The sequence below is a fragment of the Lepidochelys kempii genome, chromosome 24 (assembly GCF_965140285.1).
Source record: "Lepidochelys kempii isolate rLepKem1 chromosome 24, rLepKem1.hap1, whole genome shotgun sequence".
NCBI classification, from domain to species: Eukaryota; Metazoa; Chordata; order Testudines; family Cheloniidae; genus Lepidochelys; species Lepidochelys kempii.
Genome location: NC_136403.1, coordinates 9,658,350 through 9,679,263, shown reverse-complemented (window position 1 = coordinate 9,679,263; position 20,914 = coordinate 9,658,350). Strand labels below are relative to the sequence as shown.

General features: G+C 52.3%; 1 protein-coding gene across 1 annotated transcript in view; it reads left to right on the top strand.

Moving 5' to 3' along the window:
* The first annotated feature begins 8,116 nt into the window (after nucleotides 1-8,116).
* Nucleotides 8,117-20,914, top strand: part of LOC140902914 (immunoglobulin superfamily member 11) — a 16,661-nt gene continuing 3,863 nt past the window's right edge. The window contains exons 1-6 of the mRNA XM_073323500.1: nucleotides 8,117-8,168; nucleotides 8,516-8,676; nucleotides 9,893-10,097; nucleotides 16,345-16,500; nucleotides 16,912-17,034; nucleotides 17,972-18,128. Coding sequence (XP_073179601.1) covers nucleotides 8,117-8,168; nucleotides 8,516-8,676; nucleotides 9,893-10,097; nucleotides 16,345-16,500; nucleotides 16,912-17,034; nucleotides 17,972-18,128 — 854 coding nt within the window. The remainder of the gene's footprint in view (nucleotides 8,169-8,515; nucleotides 8,677-9,892; nucleotides 10,098-16,344; nucleotides 16,501-16,911; nucleotides 17,035-17,971; nucleotides 18,129-20,914) is intronic.

Genomic DNA, 20,914 nt, shown 5'->3' with positions numbered 1-20,914 from the left:
GGTTGGGAATAGAACTCAGGTGTCCTGCTTCCCTGTGCTTTAGTTATGGTCAGTGCAGGGAAATCTGAGAACCCCAGCTGAGCCCTAACCTTCCTTGTAGAAACTGAGAGAGCCAGGTAAAAAAATGAACACATCAGCCTTCGCAGCTTTAGCAAAGCTTTTGACACGGTCTCCCATAGTATTCTTGTCACCAAGTTAAGGAAGTATGGGCTGGATGAATGCACTATAAGGTGGGTAGAAAGCTGGCTAGATTGTCGGGCTCAACGGGTAGTGATCAATGGCTCCATGTCTAGTTGGCAGCCGGTATCAAGTGGAGTGCCCCAAGGGTCGGTCCTGGGGCCGGTTTTATTCAATATCTTCATAAATGATCTGGAGGATGGTGTGGATTGCACTCTCAGCAAATTTGCGGATGATACTAAACTGGGAGGAGTGGTAGATACGCTGGAGGGGAGGGATAGGATACAGAAGGACCTAGACCAATTGGAAGATTGGGCCAAAAGGAATCTGATGAGGTTCAATAAGGATAAGTGCAGGGTCCTGCACTTAGGACGGAAGAACCCAATGCACAGCTACAGACTAGGGACCGAATGGCTAGGCAGCAGTTCTGCGGAAAAGGACCTAGGGGTGACAGTGGACGAGAAGCTGGATATGAGTCAGCAGTGTGCCCTTGTTGCCAAGAAGGCCAATGGCATTTTGGGATGTATAAGTAGGGGCATAGCGAGCAGATCGAGGGATGTGATCGTTCCCCTCTATTCAACATTGGTGAGGCCTCATCTGGAGTACTGTGTCCAGTTTTGGGCCCCACACTTCAAGAAGGATGTGGATAAATTGGAGAGAGTCCAGCGAAGGGCAACAAAAATGATTAGGGGACTGGAACACATGAGTTATGAGGAGAGGCTGAGGGAGCTGGGATTGTTTAGCCTGCAGAAGAGAAGAATGAGGGGGGATTTGATAGCTGCTTTCAACTACCTGAAAGGGGGTTCCAAAGAGGATGGCTCTAGACTGTTCTCAATGGTAGCAGATGACAGAATGAGGAGTAATGGTCTCAAGTTGCAGTGGGGGAGGTTTAGGTTGGATATTAGGAAAAACTTTTTCACTAAGAGGGTCGTGAAACACTGGAATGCGTTGCCTAGGGAGGTGGTAGAATCTCCTTCCTTAGAGGTTTTTAAGGTCAGGCTTGACAAAGCCCTGGCTGGGATGATTTAACTGGGAATTGGTCCTGCTTTGAGCAGGGGGTTGGACTAGATGACCTTCTGGGGTCCCTTCCAACCCTGATATTCTATGATTCTATGATTTCTATGATTTCTGTTCTCCATTCTGTATGCTAATAGGGATGCCTCCCTGTCCCATTTTTAATGCAAATGAGGCTAAGGGAGTAGCCTTAATCCTGTCATCCTTGTCCCAGGGGTTTAGGTGAGTCTCCCACGGCCTTTTCAGTTTTTCTTTTGATTGGTTTTGGTTCAAGCGGAGGCTGGGGGTGGGGGTGTCCTTCATGAGTCAGACAGGCTGGATACTGCACCCTGGTTCCCCAAGAGCACAGAGCTGACAGGTAACACTGAAGTTAAGTGTACACTAGAATTTTTACTCCAGTGTTCACTAAATGCTAATCCAGACACTGATAAATGTTGGGTCAAGTCACAGTTAGGCCTTGTCTGTACCCAAACATTGAACTGCTTTAACTGTAGCAGGCATAGGCACCGACTCCATGGGTGCTCCGGGGCTGGAGCACTCATGGGGAAAAAATGGGGCAGCCCCCCTATCAAAACCTCCCCCTTCCCGTCAGTGGGCCCTGCCAATCAGCACTTCACTGAGCCTCCCACCTGCCACAATCAGCTTTTTTGCGGTGTGCAGGAGGCTCTGACGGGGGATGGGGAGGAGTGAGAACACGGTGTGCTCAGGGGAGGGACAGAACAGGGCGGGAAGAGGTGGGGGAAGAGCAGGGGTGGGAAGAGGCGGGAGGGGTCTGGGGGGAAGGCATTGAGTGGGGGCAGGGCCTGGGGCAGAGCCAGGGGTTGAGTACTTCCCAGAACATTGGAAAGTTGGTACCTATGGTAGCAGGGTAGTTAAAGTGCTTCTCTGCTGTGGGTGGTGGAACGCACACCTATGAAGCATGTGTCATGTCCCCCTCTAGTGGCTGTTCCATATGCAGGATAACAGCTTACTACCGCTGCCAGTAAAAAACTCAAGTGGGAGAGGCTGAAGGGTGCAGGGGTTCAAACGCTGCTGCTGACCCTTCCTCTTCCTCAGCAAGTTTGCAGATGACACTAAACTGGGAGGAGAGGTAGATACGCTGGAGGGTAGAGATAGGATACAGAGGGCCCTAGACAAATTAGAGGATTGGGCCAAAAGAAATCTGATGAGGTTCAACAAGGACAAGTGCAGAGTCCTGCATTAGGAAGAAAGAATCCCATGCACTGCTACAAACTAGGGACCTAGTGGCTAGGCAGCAGTTCTGCAGAAAAGGACCTAGGGGTTACAGTGGACGAGAAGCTGGATATGAGTCAGCAGTGTGCCCTCGTTGCCAAGAAGACTAACGACCTTTTGGATTGTATAAGTAGTGGCATTGCCGGCAGATCAAGGGATGTGATCGTTCCCCTCTATTCGACATTGGTGAGGCCTCATCTGGAGTACTGTGTCTAGTTTTGGGCCCCACACTACAAGAAGGATGTGGAAAAATTGGAAAGCGTCCAGCAGATGGCAATAAAAAGATTACGGGACTGGAACACATGATTTATGAGGAGAGGCTGAGGGAACTGGGATTGTTTAATCTGCGGAAGACAAGAATGAGGGGGGATTTGATAGCTGCTTTCAATTACCTGAAAGGGGGTTCCCAAGAGGATGGATCTAGACTGTTCTCAGTGGTAGCAGATGACAGAACGAGGAGTAATGGTCTCAAGTTGCAGTGGGGGAGGTTTAGGTTGTATATTAGGAAAAACTTTTTCACTAGGAGGGTGGTGAAGCACTGGAATGCGTTACCTAGGGAGGTGGTGGAATCTCCTTCCTTAGAAGTTTTTAAGGTCAGGCTTGACGAAGTCCTGGCTGGGATGCTTTAGTTGGGGACTTGTCCTGCTTTGAGCAGGGGGTTGGACTAGATGACCTCATGAGGTCCCTTCCAACCCTGATATTCTATGATTCTATGACCCCTGGCAAGTTATCGAACACATACGCCAGGGTGCAGCCTGGAGAATTGGGAATGGGATGCCGAGCATTTCACCTCCATGTCTGAGGAGCTCCCCCGACAAAAAACACCCTTGCAGCTGGCACTGAGTGTCCCCCACTCTGGCATCCTCAGCGGGGAGGTCAGGAATGGCCTGATCGAAGGAAAGTCATCCCTAGGGGGGTTCCCTGGAGTCTAGGGGGATGGTGGGATGGCCTGAAGAACCCTGGTGCTGGCACCTTAAATCCACATTGACAGGGCCCTGGGTCCTATATAGATTCATAGATTCATAGATATTTAGGTCAGAAGGGACCATTATGATCATCTAGTCTGACCTCCTGCACAATGCAGGCCACAGAATTTCACCCACCACTCCTAAAAAAGACCTCACACCTATATCTGTGCTATTGAAGTCCTCAAATTGTAGTTTGAAGACCTCAAGGAGCAGAGAATCCTCCAGCAAGTGACCCGTGCCCCATGCTACAGAGGAAGGCGAAAAACCTCCAGGGCCTTCCAATCTGCCCTGGAGGAAAATTCCTTCCCGACCCCAAATATGGCGATCAGCTAAACCCTGAGCATATGGGCAAGATTCATCAGCCAGATACTACAGAAAATTCTTTCCCGGGTAACTTGGATCTTACCCCATCTAAAAACCCATCACAGGCCATTGGGCCTATTTACCATGAATATTTAATTACCAAAACCATGTTATCCCATCATACCATCTCCTCCATAAACTTATCGAGTTTAATCTTAAAGCAAGATAGATCTTTTGCCCCCACTACTTCCCTCGGAAGGCTATTCCAAAACTTCACTCCTCTGATGGTTAGAAACCTTCGTCTAATTTCTAATCTAAATTTCCTAGTGGCCAGTTTATATCCATTTGTTCTTGTGTCCACATTGGTATTGAGTTTAAATAATTCCTCTCCCTCTCTGGTATTTATCCCTCTGATATATTTATAGAGAGCAATCATATCTCCCCTCAACCTTCTTTTAGTTAGGCTAAACAAGCCAAGCTCCCTGAGTCTCCTTTCATAAGACAAGTTTTCCATTCCTCGGATCATCCTAGTATATGGAGGGACTCATGAGATGGCTGTTACAGGGGCGGGTCAGGAGGAAACTTCCCTTGCAGCAGGTTATCCTGGGCTCTCTTCCATGCTGGCGCTGGCCTGGAGGCAGGATACTGGGCTAGATGGGCCCCTGCTGTGCTCCACTCTGGCAGTAACTGTCCCTGTTCTCTTTCTGCAAGGTGTTAGTGACTCCCCATGACTCCCCATTAAAATGTGGGGGGAGGGAACTGGGCCTTGGCAGCTTGCCTGAGAAGCGGGGGGGGGGGGCACCGCCGCCTGTGCTCATTTCCATTGAGCTATGCCTTGGATTCGGGGAGAGGGAGGGGACTAAAGGCGAGTTCAGAAGGGAACGGACAGAGCGAGGCAGCCGGCAGGGAACCGAGCGCAGCATGGCATGGACTCGCTGAGCTAAATACCACAGCCATGGCCCCGAGGGAGAGGACCAGACCCCGCAGCCACCCCATCGCCCCGGCCAGCCTGTGGCTTCTCCACTGCTACCTGTCAGGTACCCTGGGGGGGGGGGGGCAAGGCTGGGGGCACAAGGGGAGTCACCCAGAGGGAGGGAGAGAACATGGAAAAGAACAAAAGGGAAACCAGATGGGACAAGGGAGAGGGGACAATTCCTCCCCTGGCCGGGATGATGACTCCACACATTCACCTCCTGCCCCTTCTGGGCCCGATCACTGCTCGGGCCAAAGCTCCTGCAGACTGTGCTCAGCGGGGTGAGCAGGGCAGCCAGGGGCTGGACAGAAGAGGTTTCTGTTGACCCTGCTGACAGCGGTTGGGGTGGGGGGTCAGCCTCGGGGGCTGGGCGCTGGGAAGAGACATGGAATGGAAGTCCTAGAGCTAGGTGCCAATCCCAGATCTTTCAAACCCCCACCCCCATGCCCACAGCCAGGGATCCCTGCAGCACCACGCAAAGAGCTCAGTCTCTTCCCCTCGGCCCCCTGATGCGAGGGATCTCTGGGTTAACGCTTTCAAGAGGCATGAGCAAAGGTGTCGCAGGTGAACAGTGGGTGGCACAGGGTGCCCCGGTGGGGTCAGAGAGGTGAGACCTCTGGGAACTGCTGTCCGACGTGCAGTGGCATCCTGGATGCCAGTGCCAAGTGGGAATAATACACTGTGAGGGGCTGGTTATGCCCAGCTGGCCCAGAGATTAGGGCACCAGGCTAGAACCTAGGAGACCTGGGTGCTAGTCCCTGCTTTGCCACAGACTCTTTGTGTGACCTGGGGTAAGTTGCTTAGCTTCCTGTGCCTCAGTTTCCCCTGTGTGCAATGGGGATAGTGGCCCTGCCACACGGGGGAGTGGGAAGATAAATACGTTGCAGAAGGTGCGGTGCTCAGACATTGCAGTAACAGGGGCCAGATAAGGTCCATAGATAAAAGCGCCGCCGGGTGCATCTACGCTACTAAGAAACCCCCTGTCGCTGCGTCTCAGAGGCAGGGTCAATGGACTCAGGCCTGCAGGGCTCCGGCTGTGGGGCTGAAAACAGCAGCGTGGACGGACGTTCCCACTCGGCCTGGAGCCGAGGCTTCCAGACTCTCCCCCTAGCTGGGTTCCAGAGCCCGGGCTCCAGCCCGAGGGGGATTGTCTGTGCTGCTGAATTTCACCCTGCAAGCCCACGTCCATTGACCCAGCCTCGGAGGCTCGACACCGTGGGATTTTCTTTGCAGCGTAGACGAACTCCCAGTGTCTGATTTTCTCGGGAATCGTTCTCTGGGGGAGCAAAGATCTCGCTCGTCCTCAATTTTCCTGCCTCATTCTCATAGTCTGGGCAGCGCGGCCTGGTGTCATTTGCACTGCAACAGTCATCCAGGGCCCTCAGAGGGGGCAGCGGGACTATTGGTTAGAGCAGCGGCGGGGGAGGGGCTGGGAGTCAGGATCCCTGGGTTCTATTCCCAGCTCTGGGAGGGGAGTTACCTAGTGGTTAGAGTGGGGGGTGCGAGGGGTGGGCTGAGCACCTGGACTCCTAGGTTCTATTTCCAGCCCTAGGAGGGGAGTGGAGTCTGAGAGAAGGGCAGACTACAAATCTGGACTCCTGGGTTGTATTCTCACTTCTTTCTTACCCCCTTGTGTTAGCGTGGGCAATTCATGTAATCACCATGTGCCTCAGTTTCCCACATATCAGTTACCCTTTGAGCCCTCCAAGTGGCAGATCTGCCATCATTGCCTTGTGTTACTAGGCTAAATCAAGGTCCGTCCATCACGCCTGCCTGGCGCCTTAGAGCTGCCGCCGTGCAGTGGCCTTTTCTAGGCTGAGAGGTTTCTTTGTTCAGGGCTGCTGGCATGGGGAGGGAGAGGGGGTGTTGATGACACCCCCACGGGTGTGTGGCCAACCACAAACCCATCTCCCAGCAACATGCCAAGGAGCACCTGGGGCTGGAGACGACCAATGGGCTGGGGAGAGGCAGGAGCCCAGCTGACTGGAAGCCCAGCGGAGCGGCCTTTATGGACACTGGTGGGGAGGGAAGTGTGGACTAGCAGTTAAGGCACAGCCGGGTCACTCAGGGTGCCTGGGTTCTAGTCCCGGCTTGTGGGCGAGTCGCTTTCCCTTCTCTGAGCGGCCCCGTCTGTCACATGGGCCGGCAAGCCTTCCCGTGTGTGCAGCTGTCTGGGAAGCGCTTGGAGATCCTTGGGGCTAAGGGCTCTGAGGCAGCATGGTCTTTCATCTGGAGGCCTCTATTGCTCCCACCTGGAATGGGCAGGAACCTCTCATAGTGAGGGGGGCGATCTTTCCAGGCTGCCTTTATGGGCCCAGTGCTGGTGTTTGCTGCACTGTGCTGGGGAGGGGCTGTCTTAGCCAGTGGGCACCTTAATGAACGGGCCAAGGCCCCTCAGACATGGCATCACTGCGGCTGCCTGTCCCATGGCCCCTCACACAGCACTTCCTAATTAGTGCCAATTACCCTGAGGAGTTGTCATTCCCCCCCCTTTCCCCCATGCCTCCCTTAATTATCTGGCATGGGAATAGGGCAGGCAGATGGTTCCCACTTTGTGCAGTTCCCTGGAGCAAGTGACCACAACAATTCCCTCCCGCCCCCCCACTGCAGGACAGTGCCCCATTGTTCAGCCCCCCCATCTCCTGCATCCAGCTGAGATTCCCAGCCTGGAGCGGGTTAAGTGGGCTGTAGCTGATGTGTGACTGGGCTCCTAATCGCGCCTCCGGCCCCGAAGGGGTTAACCCAGCCAAGCTGGGAGGGAGGCAGGACAGGAGATAAATCCATGTTAATTACCGAGTGGGACTAATTACTATTGATGGTTCATTGGCAAAATGAATTGGCAAAACATAGTTGCCTGGTGCAAGCCAGACAGACACATGGAGTGCTGCTCCAGACGTATTCGACTCCTCAGTCCCGAAATCGTGCCCCAACTCTCTTGTGCGCTGGCTGCCCCTTGCATGTGGCTTTGGGACAGCCTGATCCCCAAAATGGGGGGGGAGGGATAGCTCAGTGGTTTGAGCATTGGCCTGCTAAACCCAGGGTTGTGAGTTCAATCCTTGAGGGGGCCATTTAGGGATCTGGGGAAAAAATTGGGGATTGGTCCTGCTTTGAGCAGGGGGTTGGACTAGGTGATCTCCTGAGGTCCCTTCCAACCCTGATATTCTATGATTCTATGATCGCTCCCCCAGCCGGCCTTGGGGTATTTCGGTTTCCCTGCAATTGGCCCAGCCTCAGCCCTGACTTTCTCTTCCTCACGGTTTCTTCAGCCACTCCCGAGTTCCCAAGGTTGGAGCAAAGATTCAGCCAGAGTGAAATTCCCCTCAGCAACCAGGGATGGGCCCCACATACCGCTAGGCCCCATGTAACGCCCAGCTCTGCCTGGGGTGACCCTGTGTGGGTGAGAGCTGCGTCTCTGGGAAGCTGGGTGGCTAATGCAGGCAAATGGGGAATGGAGCTTTACATTGACCCTTTGTTGCGGGATCGCTTTGACAGTCCTCATGGTAACAAGCACTGGGCTGGCGCAGGCCGGATGCTAGAATTGTTCTGGCCCAGCATGGCCAGGAACCGTTCCTGTGTCCAGTTCTAGGCTGTGCCAGCCTCACCCACTGCTCGGGGGTGTCGGGTGCCCTCACACCGGAGGGTGGAGGCTGTTCCAGCCCCTTTCTGTGGGACCTGGCTGTTTCAGCCACACAGGTCATTAGCCCTGGCGGCCATCATTAGCTGGCAGCCATCCTGGCTGGGGGAGCTTTTTCTGGTTTTTACTCCTCTGGCTCTGAACCTTGGCCAGGCTCCGAGCTTTCATTGCCAGGATCCTCCCTGCTCATTCCACCCGTTGTGCCTTTTCCAGCAGTGGGCGCAGTGAAGGTGTCGGTGGGCGCTGCCAGCATCCAGGTGGCGAGGGGTGGGAACACACTTCTGCCTTGCAACTTCCACACCACGGCCTCTCTGAGTCGCCTCAACATCATCTGGACGGTCACCCCGCTGGTGGAGCCAAACCGCCCCCAGCAGGTTCGTGGAGCATGGCCCTTTTCATTCCATTGCTGGAGGGCAGTTAGCTTTGGTATAGTCAGGGATCAAGGCCCCAGTCAGGGATCGGGGCCCTAGGATGTTGCGCACTGTCCCTGCCCAGAAAGCTCACAGCCTAGGATGGTGGCCAGACAAAGGGGGGCAGGGGCGGAAGCAGGGGAGATCAACATACAAGGTCAAATGAACTTGAGATGCCCAGTAAACAGCAATCCCAGTTCACCAGCTGCTGTCAAATGGCAGAGTTTTGCAGGCATCACAGGAGAGAGGAGCTGTTGTGAGTGCGCTGTGCAATTTCTCAAAACTGGGGCACCATTAACCTGTGGAACTCCTTGCTGCAGGATACTAGTGAGGCTAACAGTTTCGCAAGGTGTTGACACACAGGAATAATAGCAGCAGCTGCAGGCACACTGTCTGGATAGAACAATGAGGCAGATTTCAGGGTGGAGCTCACTAAGGAGTCATGGGGGAGTTCTGCTCCCCTCCCCTGCTCTGCCCTGCCCCCATGGGGTACTGCTGCATCGCTGCTTAGGAGCACTGTATGGAGAGGGCAATGAGCCACCTGCCCCTCTCTCATACTGCAGATCACAGCCTGGCCTCGCCTTTCAGGCCACTAACCTAAAGAGTAACTTTAAAAGCAGCCCCCTCTCCCTGTCACAAGGGGGAAGGCAGTCCTGGGGCAAAGGTGCTGCCTGGCAGCACCACCCTAGGATGCATCCTTGAACAGACCCCAGTTGGGCTTCCTCCCCAAGGGCCGTGCCTGTTCCTTTGCAGTAGGCCCAGCCCTGCTCCTGCTGACACTGGGCTTGGCACTAGCCCCTCCGGGTATAAGAACATACAAACGGCCACTCTGGGTCAGACCAATGGTCCGGCTAGCCCGGTATCCTGTGTTCTGACAGTGGCTACTGCCAGGTGCTTCAGAGGGAATGAACAGAACAGGGCACTTATCGAGTGAGCCCCAGAGCATGGGGTTGTGTCCCTGACCATCTTGGCTAATAGCCATCGATTGACCTAGCCCAGCTAGTTGGTGGCAGAAGTGGGATTTGACATAGGCACTCCTAGCTCCCAGCCCAATGCTTTGTCCACTGGCCCACACTGCCTCTGCGAGTGCAATGGAAGTGCCCTGTGCTCAATGAGGGAAGCAAGGGGAGATGTCTCTGACTCATGGCTGGGTTCTTCCCCCCCTTCTCCTCCACCCCAGGTCCTGGCCTATGAGCAGGGAGAGGTGGTGGAGAGTCTGTCCCAGTACACGGGCCGCGTGGGCTTCGCCTTCCCGCCCGCCCAGAGTGCCACCATTTTCCTCAACGAGACGCGCAGCTCGGACAGTGGGACGTACCAGTGCAGCGTCATGAACCCACCCGACAGGGACACGCCCAACATCGGGGTCATCCAGCTCACCGTGCTTGGTACGTCCCGCCCTCATGGGGAAGAAGCCCCGCCCCCCCAGCATCCCTGCCTTTACACTGTCTATTGGGTGCTTGTCTGAATATGTCCGTGTGTGTGTCCAAGTGCATGCAGGTCTTGGGGTGTATCCGTCTGTCTCTGGGTGTAGCTCTTGGTGTGTGTGTCTGAGTGTGTCTGTGTATGAGTCTTGGGGGTGTGGTTGTGTGAGTGGGTCTGCCTGAGTGTGTGCAGATCTTGGTATGTGTCTATTTGTATGTCTGTGCAGCAGGGGTGGCCCTAGAGTAGCTGCCAGCAACTGGCGCCCCCAAACTCCAAGGGCAGATCCAGGCTGAGGTTTTTGGTAAACTGGGAAACATTTTGCTCCTCTTTTCCTTTTAATGTTTTTTAAGCATTTTTTTTTTAAAACAGAGGCTTAATTATTCGGTTTGTCCATCTGTCTGACTAATGTTTCTGAGATCAGATAAAATAGAGACACGAAATTTTCAGAATAGATTGGTACACAGCAGCTAGATGATATTTCAGTCTGATTTCAAATAAAAATGCATTAAAATGTTAATTTATTATTACGAATCCAAAATCATCCATTACGCTATCCTGCTTTAACTGCCATTACCACCACATCAATATAGAAAGAAATAAGAAAATATTTACAATAAAAACACTCTGTGCTCTTTTCTTGCTTTAAGTTTTGAAAATTAAGTCACTCGTTCTTTTAGATCCAGTTTTCCCGCTATTTCATGCTCTATTGACATAGTGGCAAGTCCAACAAGTCTCTCTTGCACCATCGTTGAACGCAGAGATGTTTTTATCAATTTTAGCTTTGAGAAGCTACGTTCCCCACTAGCCATGGAAACTGGCAAAGTTAAAAGAATGTGTAGAGCTATAAAAATGTTTGGAAAACTATCTGTGAGTTTATTTTCATAAACAAACTTCAGTACTTGTTTAGGAGTGGAATGTTTCTTAAGTTGTCTTGAGAAAGCCTGAAGCTCACTACACAAATCTGTAGCATCAAGGTCTTTTGAATTTTCCTGAGCCAATGCTGACACCAGTTTTATACAAAATTCTTTTATCTGTTTTGCTGTTTTCTTTTGCGAGCTCTGGGGATATCCTATAGAAAGCCAAATAGTAACTCTAGCTGCTGCATCTGTTGAAATCTTTCATCAACTGAGTGAAGTAGAAACTCACTTTGAATCTTTGTTTCGGGTTCTGAATGGGTGTGTCTTGTCTTTCATACTGAAGCTGCTGTTTCTTTTACCGAATGCGAACTGGCTCTGGTTCAAATTCTGTCGGAATGTCTATTTCTTCAGCAAGCTCGAGAGAATCTACCAGTGTTCTTTTGAACCCTTCTGAATTCCTCCAGGATATTTTTAGTTTGCTGCAGTTTTTGAATAGCAGAATGTATGTTCAAGTTCTTTTCCTGAAGCTGCTTACTAGTGAGGTTAATCTCGAAAAGGATATTATACCACAAAATGAGTGAAGTCACAAATTTGAACTTGAAAAGGCCATTTGCAAGAGCTTCTGCATCTGAATGTGCCATATTGCCAGATGATCCGGTAAAGGTAGTATCATCAGAAATTTCAATTGGGGCATCATAAATGTTTCCAAGTTCATAGCAAAGAGGCTTCAAAGCATCAACGTGACTCTCCCATCTTGTCTGACGAAGTGGTTTCACAGTTAGAGAATTCACATGGCAAGTCAGAATCTCCCAACGGCATATTGAGCCTGAGAAAAACACATAAACACGTTGCCTCCAAACAGCATCTAGCAGCATAATTGACAACCAAATTCAGAGAGTGCGCACTGCAAGGAACGAAAAAGGCCCTAGGATTGATTTCCATCATTGTCCTTTGCACACCTTTGTCTTTACCCTTCACCTTACTCCCATTATCATAGCCTTGGCCACGTAAGTTTTCAACAGATAATGACATTGTTTCAAGCTCTTGTAGAATAGTTTCAGTCATAAATGCTCCAGTCGTCTCCTTCAGTGGTACGAAACCCAAAAAATGTTCCTTTATGAGCACTTCAACATTATCTTCATCTGCAGACTTTTCCATATCCACAAAACGAATGATCATTGTCATTTGTTCAACATGACTAGCATCTGGTGTACAGTCCAGTATTATTGAAAAGTATTTTGCAGAATGGTCAGCTTCTACAATTTTCTTTTTAATGACATTTGCTAGGATTTGAATCAGTTCATTCTGCTTATTTTTTCCGAAGTAATGAACCTGTGTTTCATGATCAGTTATTTTACGTAGACGCTCCTTCATGACTGGATCAAACAAATTTTAAAAGTTTCCATTACCTGGAATGTACAATTTTTAATTTCTACCATGGCCACAGAATGCTAAATTTTGCCCACCAAGAACTCTCACTAAAGTAATCAGACGCGCTAATATTAGTTGCCAATAATCTCCTTTTTCCTTGATCACATATAAATTTTCTTCATCGATAGTTTTTCCTTTTTTCAATCGTCATTCAAGTTGTTTCCAATTTTGAAAACATTCCAAATGTTCTGTACTTCTTTCATGTGAAGAGAGAATTGAAGATATGTTTTTCCAGTCCTTCGAACCATTTTCAGTAAGTGATGTACCAATTGCTTGATTTCTAAACAACTTGCAGCAAAAGCAAAACACAGAGTCCTTCAACACTGAATATTATAACCAGTTTTGATGAATTTCTTCCCCATTAATGAGTTTCCTCTTGTAATGCTGAGCAGAGAATTTTCTTTTATTTCCATCCTTAAGGAAGGGAAATTCATGAACTTGTTCGGGTCCATGTTCCATGAGTATTTGCCGCACATTGTTATCACCTCTGGGCCATGAAGCTGAGTCCCCATACTGTAACTTGTTTGTAACTTCCTCATCCTTTCTTCCTTCTACTTCATTTACTTCAATTTCTGCATGTCTCTCTGAAGGTGAATGAATTTTCTCCACTTCCATATCAGTCTGATGCTGTGAGCTGCCTTCATCTAGAAGTAAAAAGAAAAGGAGTACTTGTGGCACCTTAGAGACTAACAAATTTATTTGAGCATAAGCATAAGTAATTTTCCATCATCTTGAGTTTCCAAACTGCTTTTTTGTGGATGTGAGCTACCCTCATCTTCAAGTAATATACCTGCATCTTGATGTTCCAAACTGCTTCCATGCGGATGTGAGCTAACCTCCTCTCCAAGTAAAATTCCTTCATCTGGATGCTGTGAACTGCTTCCATCTTTATTTGGATTATGGAGAAGATATTTCAGGGAGGATCCCTGCTGTTTTGCTTGGTCCTTTTCCTTCTCAGCCTTTCGTTTCTGATACTCAACTCCTGAGGGTTTTCTTTTTCCTCTTTCTGCCATGGGGCATTTGAATATTGTTATGTACTGTGCTCCCGACTGCAAGCATTGTAGGGTTAAGGATGGCTGACATACCACATGGTTGGTGATTTAAACCACATTGCAGCCATCCCAACACTTCTTTTCACTGCTTAAAGGGTCACTGATTAGTAACACACACTCACTTACCTATTAAACCAGTTAGTTACAGCGTTTATACGAAAACAAAATGACCTTTTTCAACGTTATAAGCCGACACCAGTTGTTTGGAAAGTAATCCCCTTCCTCACGGTTACCCGCTTGGAGTATCACTTTCGTAGTCTATTAAGCTTTATCGCTGTTACTTTTCTTTTATGGCCCTTATTTATTACGTGTGAACCAGTTATGACAAAGAAAAGTTCATAATTATACAGCCTGATAATAACGCTAAGGTTTAATAACGCTTAAAGATACTCACATTTTGGATTTATAATGCTGAAAGATGTTATTCTTTATTCTTTGGCACCAAGAAACACAATTTCCCACAGTATTCGCTCAATTCTTAACCATCTACCTGCAACGTGTGTTAAAATGATTGTTTGACGCATATCAACTCGCGAGATCTCCACTCTACATGAATTTCTGGCTATGCGACCTTGATGTATATTCGAGTTAGGTGTCACAAGCATTGCAGCTCTTGCCACTGGCGGATGTGTTTCATTGTGGCTGAAATACTGCTTAGCAAAATTGTGGAGTGGGTCATCTTGACAAAAAATTCACTAAAATATTATTTAGTTTTGCAGTAAATAAAAGATTTGACATATTAATAAATTATCAGAAATGTAGAGAAATAAATGATCATTCCTATTCCCTCCGTACGCGCACAGGAATAGAAATAATGACATCTTCAGTATTTTATTTGTATTTTTTTTCATCTTTTTCATTTTGTTTTCTTTTTTTTTACTTTTCTCCTCGAACTTGGCACCCCATTTAACTTGGCACCCTATGGATGGGCCACCCCTGCTGTGTAGATTGAGGGGGTGTGTATCTGTCTGAGTCTTGTGGTGTGTGTGTCTGAGTGTGTGTGTGTGGGGGGGGGATGGAGTGGGTGTGTGTGTCCCAGTGTGGCTGGGAGTGAGTGCTAGTGTGTGTGTGTTTGTGCACCTATCTCAGCGGGTGCGTCTGCCTGTGTTTGCGCCGCCGCGTGTGCGCACACATCTGAGCAGCTGTCTGGGTGTGTGCTGTGTGCCTCTGTGTTACGATCTGTGTCAGCGTGAGATTTAGTGTGACGTGTGCACCTGGGAGGAAGGTCTGTATGGGAGCACGTAGCGTTGTGTGTGGTGCCTTGGTCTGACTGCGGGGGGGGCGGGGGGTGTCTGTCTAGGTATTGAGGTATGTCATGAGCGTGTTGTCTAGGTATTGAGTGTATATATGCATGTGTGTGGGAGTGCATGCACATTGTGTGTGTTCATGTGCACTGTGTGGGCCCCGTGCAGTGTGTGTGTGTAAGAGAGAGTGTGCCCTGTGCACTGAGTGTGCCCCGTGCAGTGTGTGTGTAAGAGAGTATGCCCTGTGCACTGAGTGTGTGCCCTGTGCACTGTGTGTGCCCCGTGCACTGTGTGTGTGTAAGAGAGAGTGTGCCCTGTGCACTGAGTGTGCCCCGTGCAGTGTGTGTGTAAGAGAGTGTGCCCTGTGCACTGTGTGTGCCCTGTGCACTGTGTGTGTGTAAGAGAGTATGCCCTGTGCACTGAGTGTGTGCCATGTGCAGTGTGTGTGTGTAAGAGAGAGTGTGCCCTGTGCACTGTGTGTGCCCCGTGCAGTGTGTGTGTAAGAGAGTGTGCCCTGTGCACTGAGTGTGCCCCGTGCAGTGTGTGTGTGTAAGAGAGAGTGTGCACTGAGTGTGTGCCCCATGCAGTGTGTGTGTGTAAGAGAGAGTGTACCCTGTGCACTGTGTGTGCCCCATGCAGTGTGTGTGTGTAAGAGAGAGTGTGCCCTGTGCACTGAGTGTGCCCCGTGCAGTGTGTGTGTAAGAGAGTGTGCCCTGTGCACTGAGTGTGCCCCGTGCAGTGTGTGTGTGTAAGAGAGAGTGTGCCCTGTGCACTGAGTGTGTGCCCCGTGCAGTGTGTGTGTGTAAGAGAGAGTGTACCCTGTGCACTGTGTGTGCCCCATGCAGTGTGTGTGTGTAAGAGAGAGTGTGCATGTGCACTGTGTGGGCCCTGTGCACTGTGTGTGTGTGTGTAAGAGAGAGTGTGCGTGTGCACTGTGTGTGTAAGAGAGAGAGTGCCCTGTGCACTGTGTGGGCCCCGTGCAGTGTGTGTGTGTAAGAGTGTGTGTGCACTGAGCCATGTGGCTCTTGGTCTCTAGTGGCTCTTGGTTTCCAGCTGGGCCAGCGCATCCCCCAGCTCTCTCACTGAGTGCTCACAGCCCCGGGGCTCTCAGCAGGACCGGCTCTAGGCACCAGCAAAGCAAGCGTGGCAGGTTTCCAGGGGCGGCGTTCCGGCCACCCTTTTTTGGGGGTCAGTTGCGCTCTCGGAGCTGCGCCATTTAGACGGGGCGAGGGCGCTGCACCCCTGGCCGCAGCGGGAAGGGGAAGCCCCAGCCCCGGGATGCTGAGCTGCCAGGGCCCCGCCGCTACCTGGCAGGTCCTGCCGGGGAGCCGGGGCTGCGCTGCCTTGTGCCACCCCTTATATCGGGGCTTCTCTGTGCGGCCGGGCGGGGGAGGGAGGAAAGCCCCTGCTGCCGCTGGGAGAAGGTGACGTCGCTCCCTCCACTTCCCGCGCCGCCTGCGAGCCCCACCTGAGCTTGGGGCGGCAAAACCTAGAGCCGGCCCTGGCTCTCAGTAGCTGCTGTGGGCACTGGGCAGCCCGTGGGCCCTGGAGGGACGGGGGTGGGGGGAGAGACTGCCCTGTCCACAGCAGGTCCCCCTGACAGGATGCTGGTCTGTGTCCCCGCAGTGCCCCCCTCCAGCCCCGAGTGCTCCAGCGAGGGGAGTGGGGAGGAAGGGGGGGACATCCGCCTGTCCTGTGCTGTGCGGGAAGGCGTGCCTGCCCCCACCTTCAGCTGGGAGAAGATCCCCCCCGACAAGCAGCCCCTGGTGATGAGCTACACAGGTACTGGGAACAGTGTGGTGTGGGGGAGGGGTGCAGCATGGCGTGGGGCCTGGGTCTTATTGAATCAGGGACCCACCCCGAGTGTGTGAGCCGCACCTGTACCTGTGCCATGGGTCGCGTGCCACACTGCCTACGTCGTGCACACAGGGCAAAGTGGCGTTGCCACAAGAGAGGCAGAGTGTGCCAGATGCCATGTGACCGGCATCCTATGGCAGAAGAAGCCAGTGGGGAGTGGGAGGGGGGTGTCTAGTGGCTGGACCCACAGAGAGGAGAAGAGTCTTGTCCCGCCACCGGCTGGGCAGCCATCCCCTTTAGCCCATGTCCTTGGCCCCCCAAGGAGCTGGGTTCTATCCCCGGCTCCCCGGCTGACGCTCTCTCGTTTGCCCCCTCGCTCTCCGGCTGGCGGGGCAGAGGCGCGCCGGGCCCTGCTGACCCTGCAGAACCTGACGGCCGCCACCTCAGGCCTGTACCGCTGCACGGCCTCCAACGCGCTGGGCTCCAGCTCCTGCGCCCTCCAGCTGCGCGTGCGCCTGGGTGAGTCAAGGCCGGCGGGGAGGGGACTGGATCCCACTCATCAAACGCTGGGCACTGATTGGACACTCAGCAGTGCCGGTGCCCAGTTGGAGAGCTTGATCCAAATGAGCCCTCTGATTGGCTACCCGGACACCAAACTGGTCCCAGCTGTGAATCCAGCCCAAGTGCTCCGGCCATGGCCCGCTGGAGACGGCTGCCCCCCGTCCCTGGCGTAGGGCCCCCCGTCCCTGGCGTAGGGCCCCCCGTCCCTGGCGTAGGGCCCTTCCCTGGTTCACTAAACCTGGATCAGATCGGAGCAGCTTGCATTTGGGGCTGAAGCTCCAAGAGGGGAGATGCTTGCACCCAAAGCCAGCATCTCTGTGCCTCTAAATCCCTGTGGCTAACGGCCAGGCCTGGTGGGAAAGGATCCGTGGGAAGGTTTCTCTGTCGGAAAGGGCTGATCTGTTGACAGCAAAATGCGTCAATTTTGATTCTATTTCATTCTGGGAAATGAAATGATGCAAATGTGGAGACGGCCAAGGCGCTCCAAGTTGGCCCTTTCTGGACGGGAATGTCTCGACTTTTCATTTCGAAGCCACATTCCGTTTCAGGATTTCTTTCCTTGTACAGTAGTAGGGGGGAAAGGAAACCTTTTTAAGTAACAAAATTGTTAGGAAACATTTTGATCAACCCAACGGCGTCTTTATTCTGGAATTTTATTGCCTGGGAAATGTTGAAATTGTTCATTTTCATTCTGCGCTGAAAATTTTTTTCCAAACTTGCGGAAAATCCGATTCCCACCCATCTCTGCTGACAAATCCAGCACTGGGGCTGTCTGCTTTGGCCAGTCCAGCTCCTCTGCACCCCCTGCTACCACGATCCACCTTCCCTGCCACCTGACCACCTGGGCAGCAATTGGCCGCCGAGCCGCTGGTGACCTCTTGTTGGTGTATTTCAGTCCCGCAGGGCACGCTGGGCATCGCGGCAGGCATCACCATCACCCTGACCATGGGGCTGGTGCTGCTGGCTCTCCTAGCCCTGGTGCTCTGGTTGCACCACCAGAGTGTGCGGAAGTGGCCGGAGGAGGAAGTGGAGGATTCGTACAATGAGATCAGGTGAGCTCAGAGGATGGGTGGGGGGAATGAGAATGAGAGGAGGGGTGAAAAGAAGGAAAGAGGAAAGCAGAGCAAAGTGGGGGTGAGGGGGAGGTGTGCGCTCCACTCCAACAGGGGCACGTCGCTGCTTGATCTCCAGGGGTTCAGAGGTCTTGGAAAAGGGCGGGGGCAATATGGATGCTCTTCGAGAGAGGAGGGATTAGACTGAGCCCCGCTACGGCTCCTCTTCAGCACCAGCCGGGTTCGGGGTACTTCCCCTTACGCCTCATCTATTACAATGGCTGCTGTGCACTGCTCCAGAGGTGGCTGCGTTTCAGTGCTGGGTAAAATGATTCTCGATGTAGGGCCTAAGTCACATTTACACTAGGGCCCCTACACCCCACTCTAGCATCATAAAAAGGCCCCCGTTACCCCAAGTAAATGAGAATTGGGCCCCTAGGGGGACAGTCTCAGAAGAGCTCAGAAACGTGGGGGGCTGAGCTCTTGAAAGTCTGGCTCCACTGTGGTCGTAACATCCTTTAGCGCCGTGCAGGAGGCAGTGGCAATAGGTTCGGGGTGCTGGAGCCGTATCGGCTACCCGGAGGGATCGAAATTCACACGTCAGGCTCCAAAAATCCCAAGATTGTCTGAAAAAAACATGCGCTTTTATAACAAATGTGTGGTTCTTTTCCTCCTGATTCCTGAGCCATTAGAGGGCACATTTCCCGGCTTTTCCTTGAAACCAGCCCTTTTTGTAAAACAAAAGCCCAGAGTGTCCCGACCACAGGACTTCCCCGGAAACACCAAAGAGCTGAGAGTCCTTTCCATGCTCAGTCTGTGTATTACCATGGACAGCGAAAAAGAAATCGCACCAGAGCCTCTGTACTGCCCATCCCTGCTGGGAGTGCCTGGGAGAGTCAGTCATCTGGATTTTCATTTAAACAACAGCCTGGCAGCTAGGCAGGAGTCCAGGAAGGAGCCTGCTCTGGGGAGCCAGGACTCCTGGGTTCCCACCGGCTAGTGCAGGGGTTCTCACAACGCACTTTTTGGTGGCTTCAGAGTGTGGCCACCAACGCTTGCTGGTGACTGCTCTGACAAACCGTCTCTCTGTCCCTGCCTCCCACGGCCCTTCAGCGAGAGCCGGCCCCGGGGAAGATGAGTCCCAGGCTTTCCATGCCCCGGCCAGACAGGAGCCGGGGAGCTTCCCAGGGGAACGCCCTGGCGACTGAAGGCCGCAGCCGCCTCCGCTGCCAAGGGCTGCCTCCAGCACCGCGCACGCTGGTCCCACCTGTCTCCGGAGGCGCTGCCTGGAGCCCCCCAGGAGCTGTGTGGTGCACGGTGCCAGTCCCTGCCACCTGCCCTTGGCAACGGCTCTTCCGGAGCAACCGCTGGGGGCTGCAGGGGAGGGCTTTGCTCCCCGTCAATCTCCACCCATGCTTTGGAGGCTGGCGTGGCTGCAAAAACCTCCACTGGTGGCCGCATTTGAGAAACGCTGAGCTAGTGACTCTCGGCAAGTCAGTTGCCCCACCTTTTGCCTCAGTTTCCCCTTCAGTACAACGGGTGTGACAATCCTGTCCCAGTGGCCTGTCCTGCTATGGGGTGTGTCTGTGAAGGGCTGTGTGCATGCTTGTGAATACACGCACACACTGTGATTACACCTCACGGTGGGAGAGCTCCCCAGGTGGAATCTCTGGGGCAAAAGCAGCTTTTATCCAGTGTTTAAAGTCTTTGCTTCCCCCTTCTGTGGAAGGCTGGCCAGGATCAGCCTGGCTCTGGGATTTCAGTGTGTTGCCTGACTTTGTGCTGAACTGTTTGCAAAGTGGCCTGGCTGAGACATGCACTAGGGACAGGAATAGCAAATAACAAACAGGGGTAAAGCAAACGATATGGGCTGGATGCAGGATTCCGGGAGGCGGGGGAGCGTGTCTCCGGCCTGTACCATGCAGGAGGTCAGACAAGATGGTCAGAGTTGGGCCTTCTCTGGCCTTAACATCTATGGCTCAGTTACCTCCCTGCTGCTGTTTGCAGCCTCTGCCCTGTGTTGCCAAGTGAGGCTCATGACGTGTTTTTCTTAAAGCCTCAGCAGCCGGAGTCCTGTGATTTTTAGGGAACACTGCTCAGCTTTCATTGGGGCAAAAAAGTAAATTTCTGGCATGGAGAAAAGCTGGAAAATGTGACCCCGAATGGCTCAAAATCTATGAACAAAACCTGATGCAGATGATTTAAAAAAAATTTTTATTATTATCATTACTTATTAGGTGTATTCCGGTAGCACCTGGGATCCCCAGTCCTGGGCCAGGCCCCTTCGGTGTCAGGTGCTGAACAAACACAGAACAAAAATACGACCCCCTTCCCCAAGGAGCTTCTAATCTGCAGGGAGCAGGGTGGGGTGTTAATTGGGGGTGTGAACCGGGCAGGAGGGGAGTGAGCACAAAGGGGCTTGCTTGAGAAATCTCACCGGTTTGAAGCAGCTGTGATTTTTTTGGGGGGAGAGGGGATGTGATTTTGGCACACGTGGGGGGTGCCAACGCTGCTGATTCAGGGATCGCTGCGGGAGGTGCTCTGGTTGGTGTGAGCCAGAACTCGGATGGCGTCACGCTGGGGCTGTCTAGCCTTGGCAGCATGACTCTGAAGCGAAAGAGGGGCAAGGTGCTGCACAGGGTGCTGGCGGGTGGCGGGCGATTCTCATCCACGCGCCTCCAGGAGCTTACCCCCAGCAAGTCCCTGACTCGCTCCTTGAAAGACGTGATAGAGCTGGGGGAGGGACGTCCAGGGATGAGAGCCTATCCTGGGCGGGGGTGATGGTC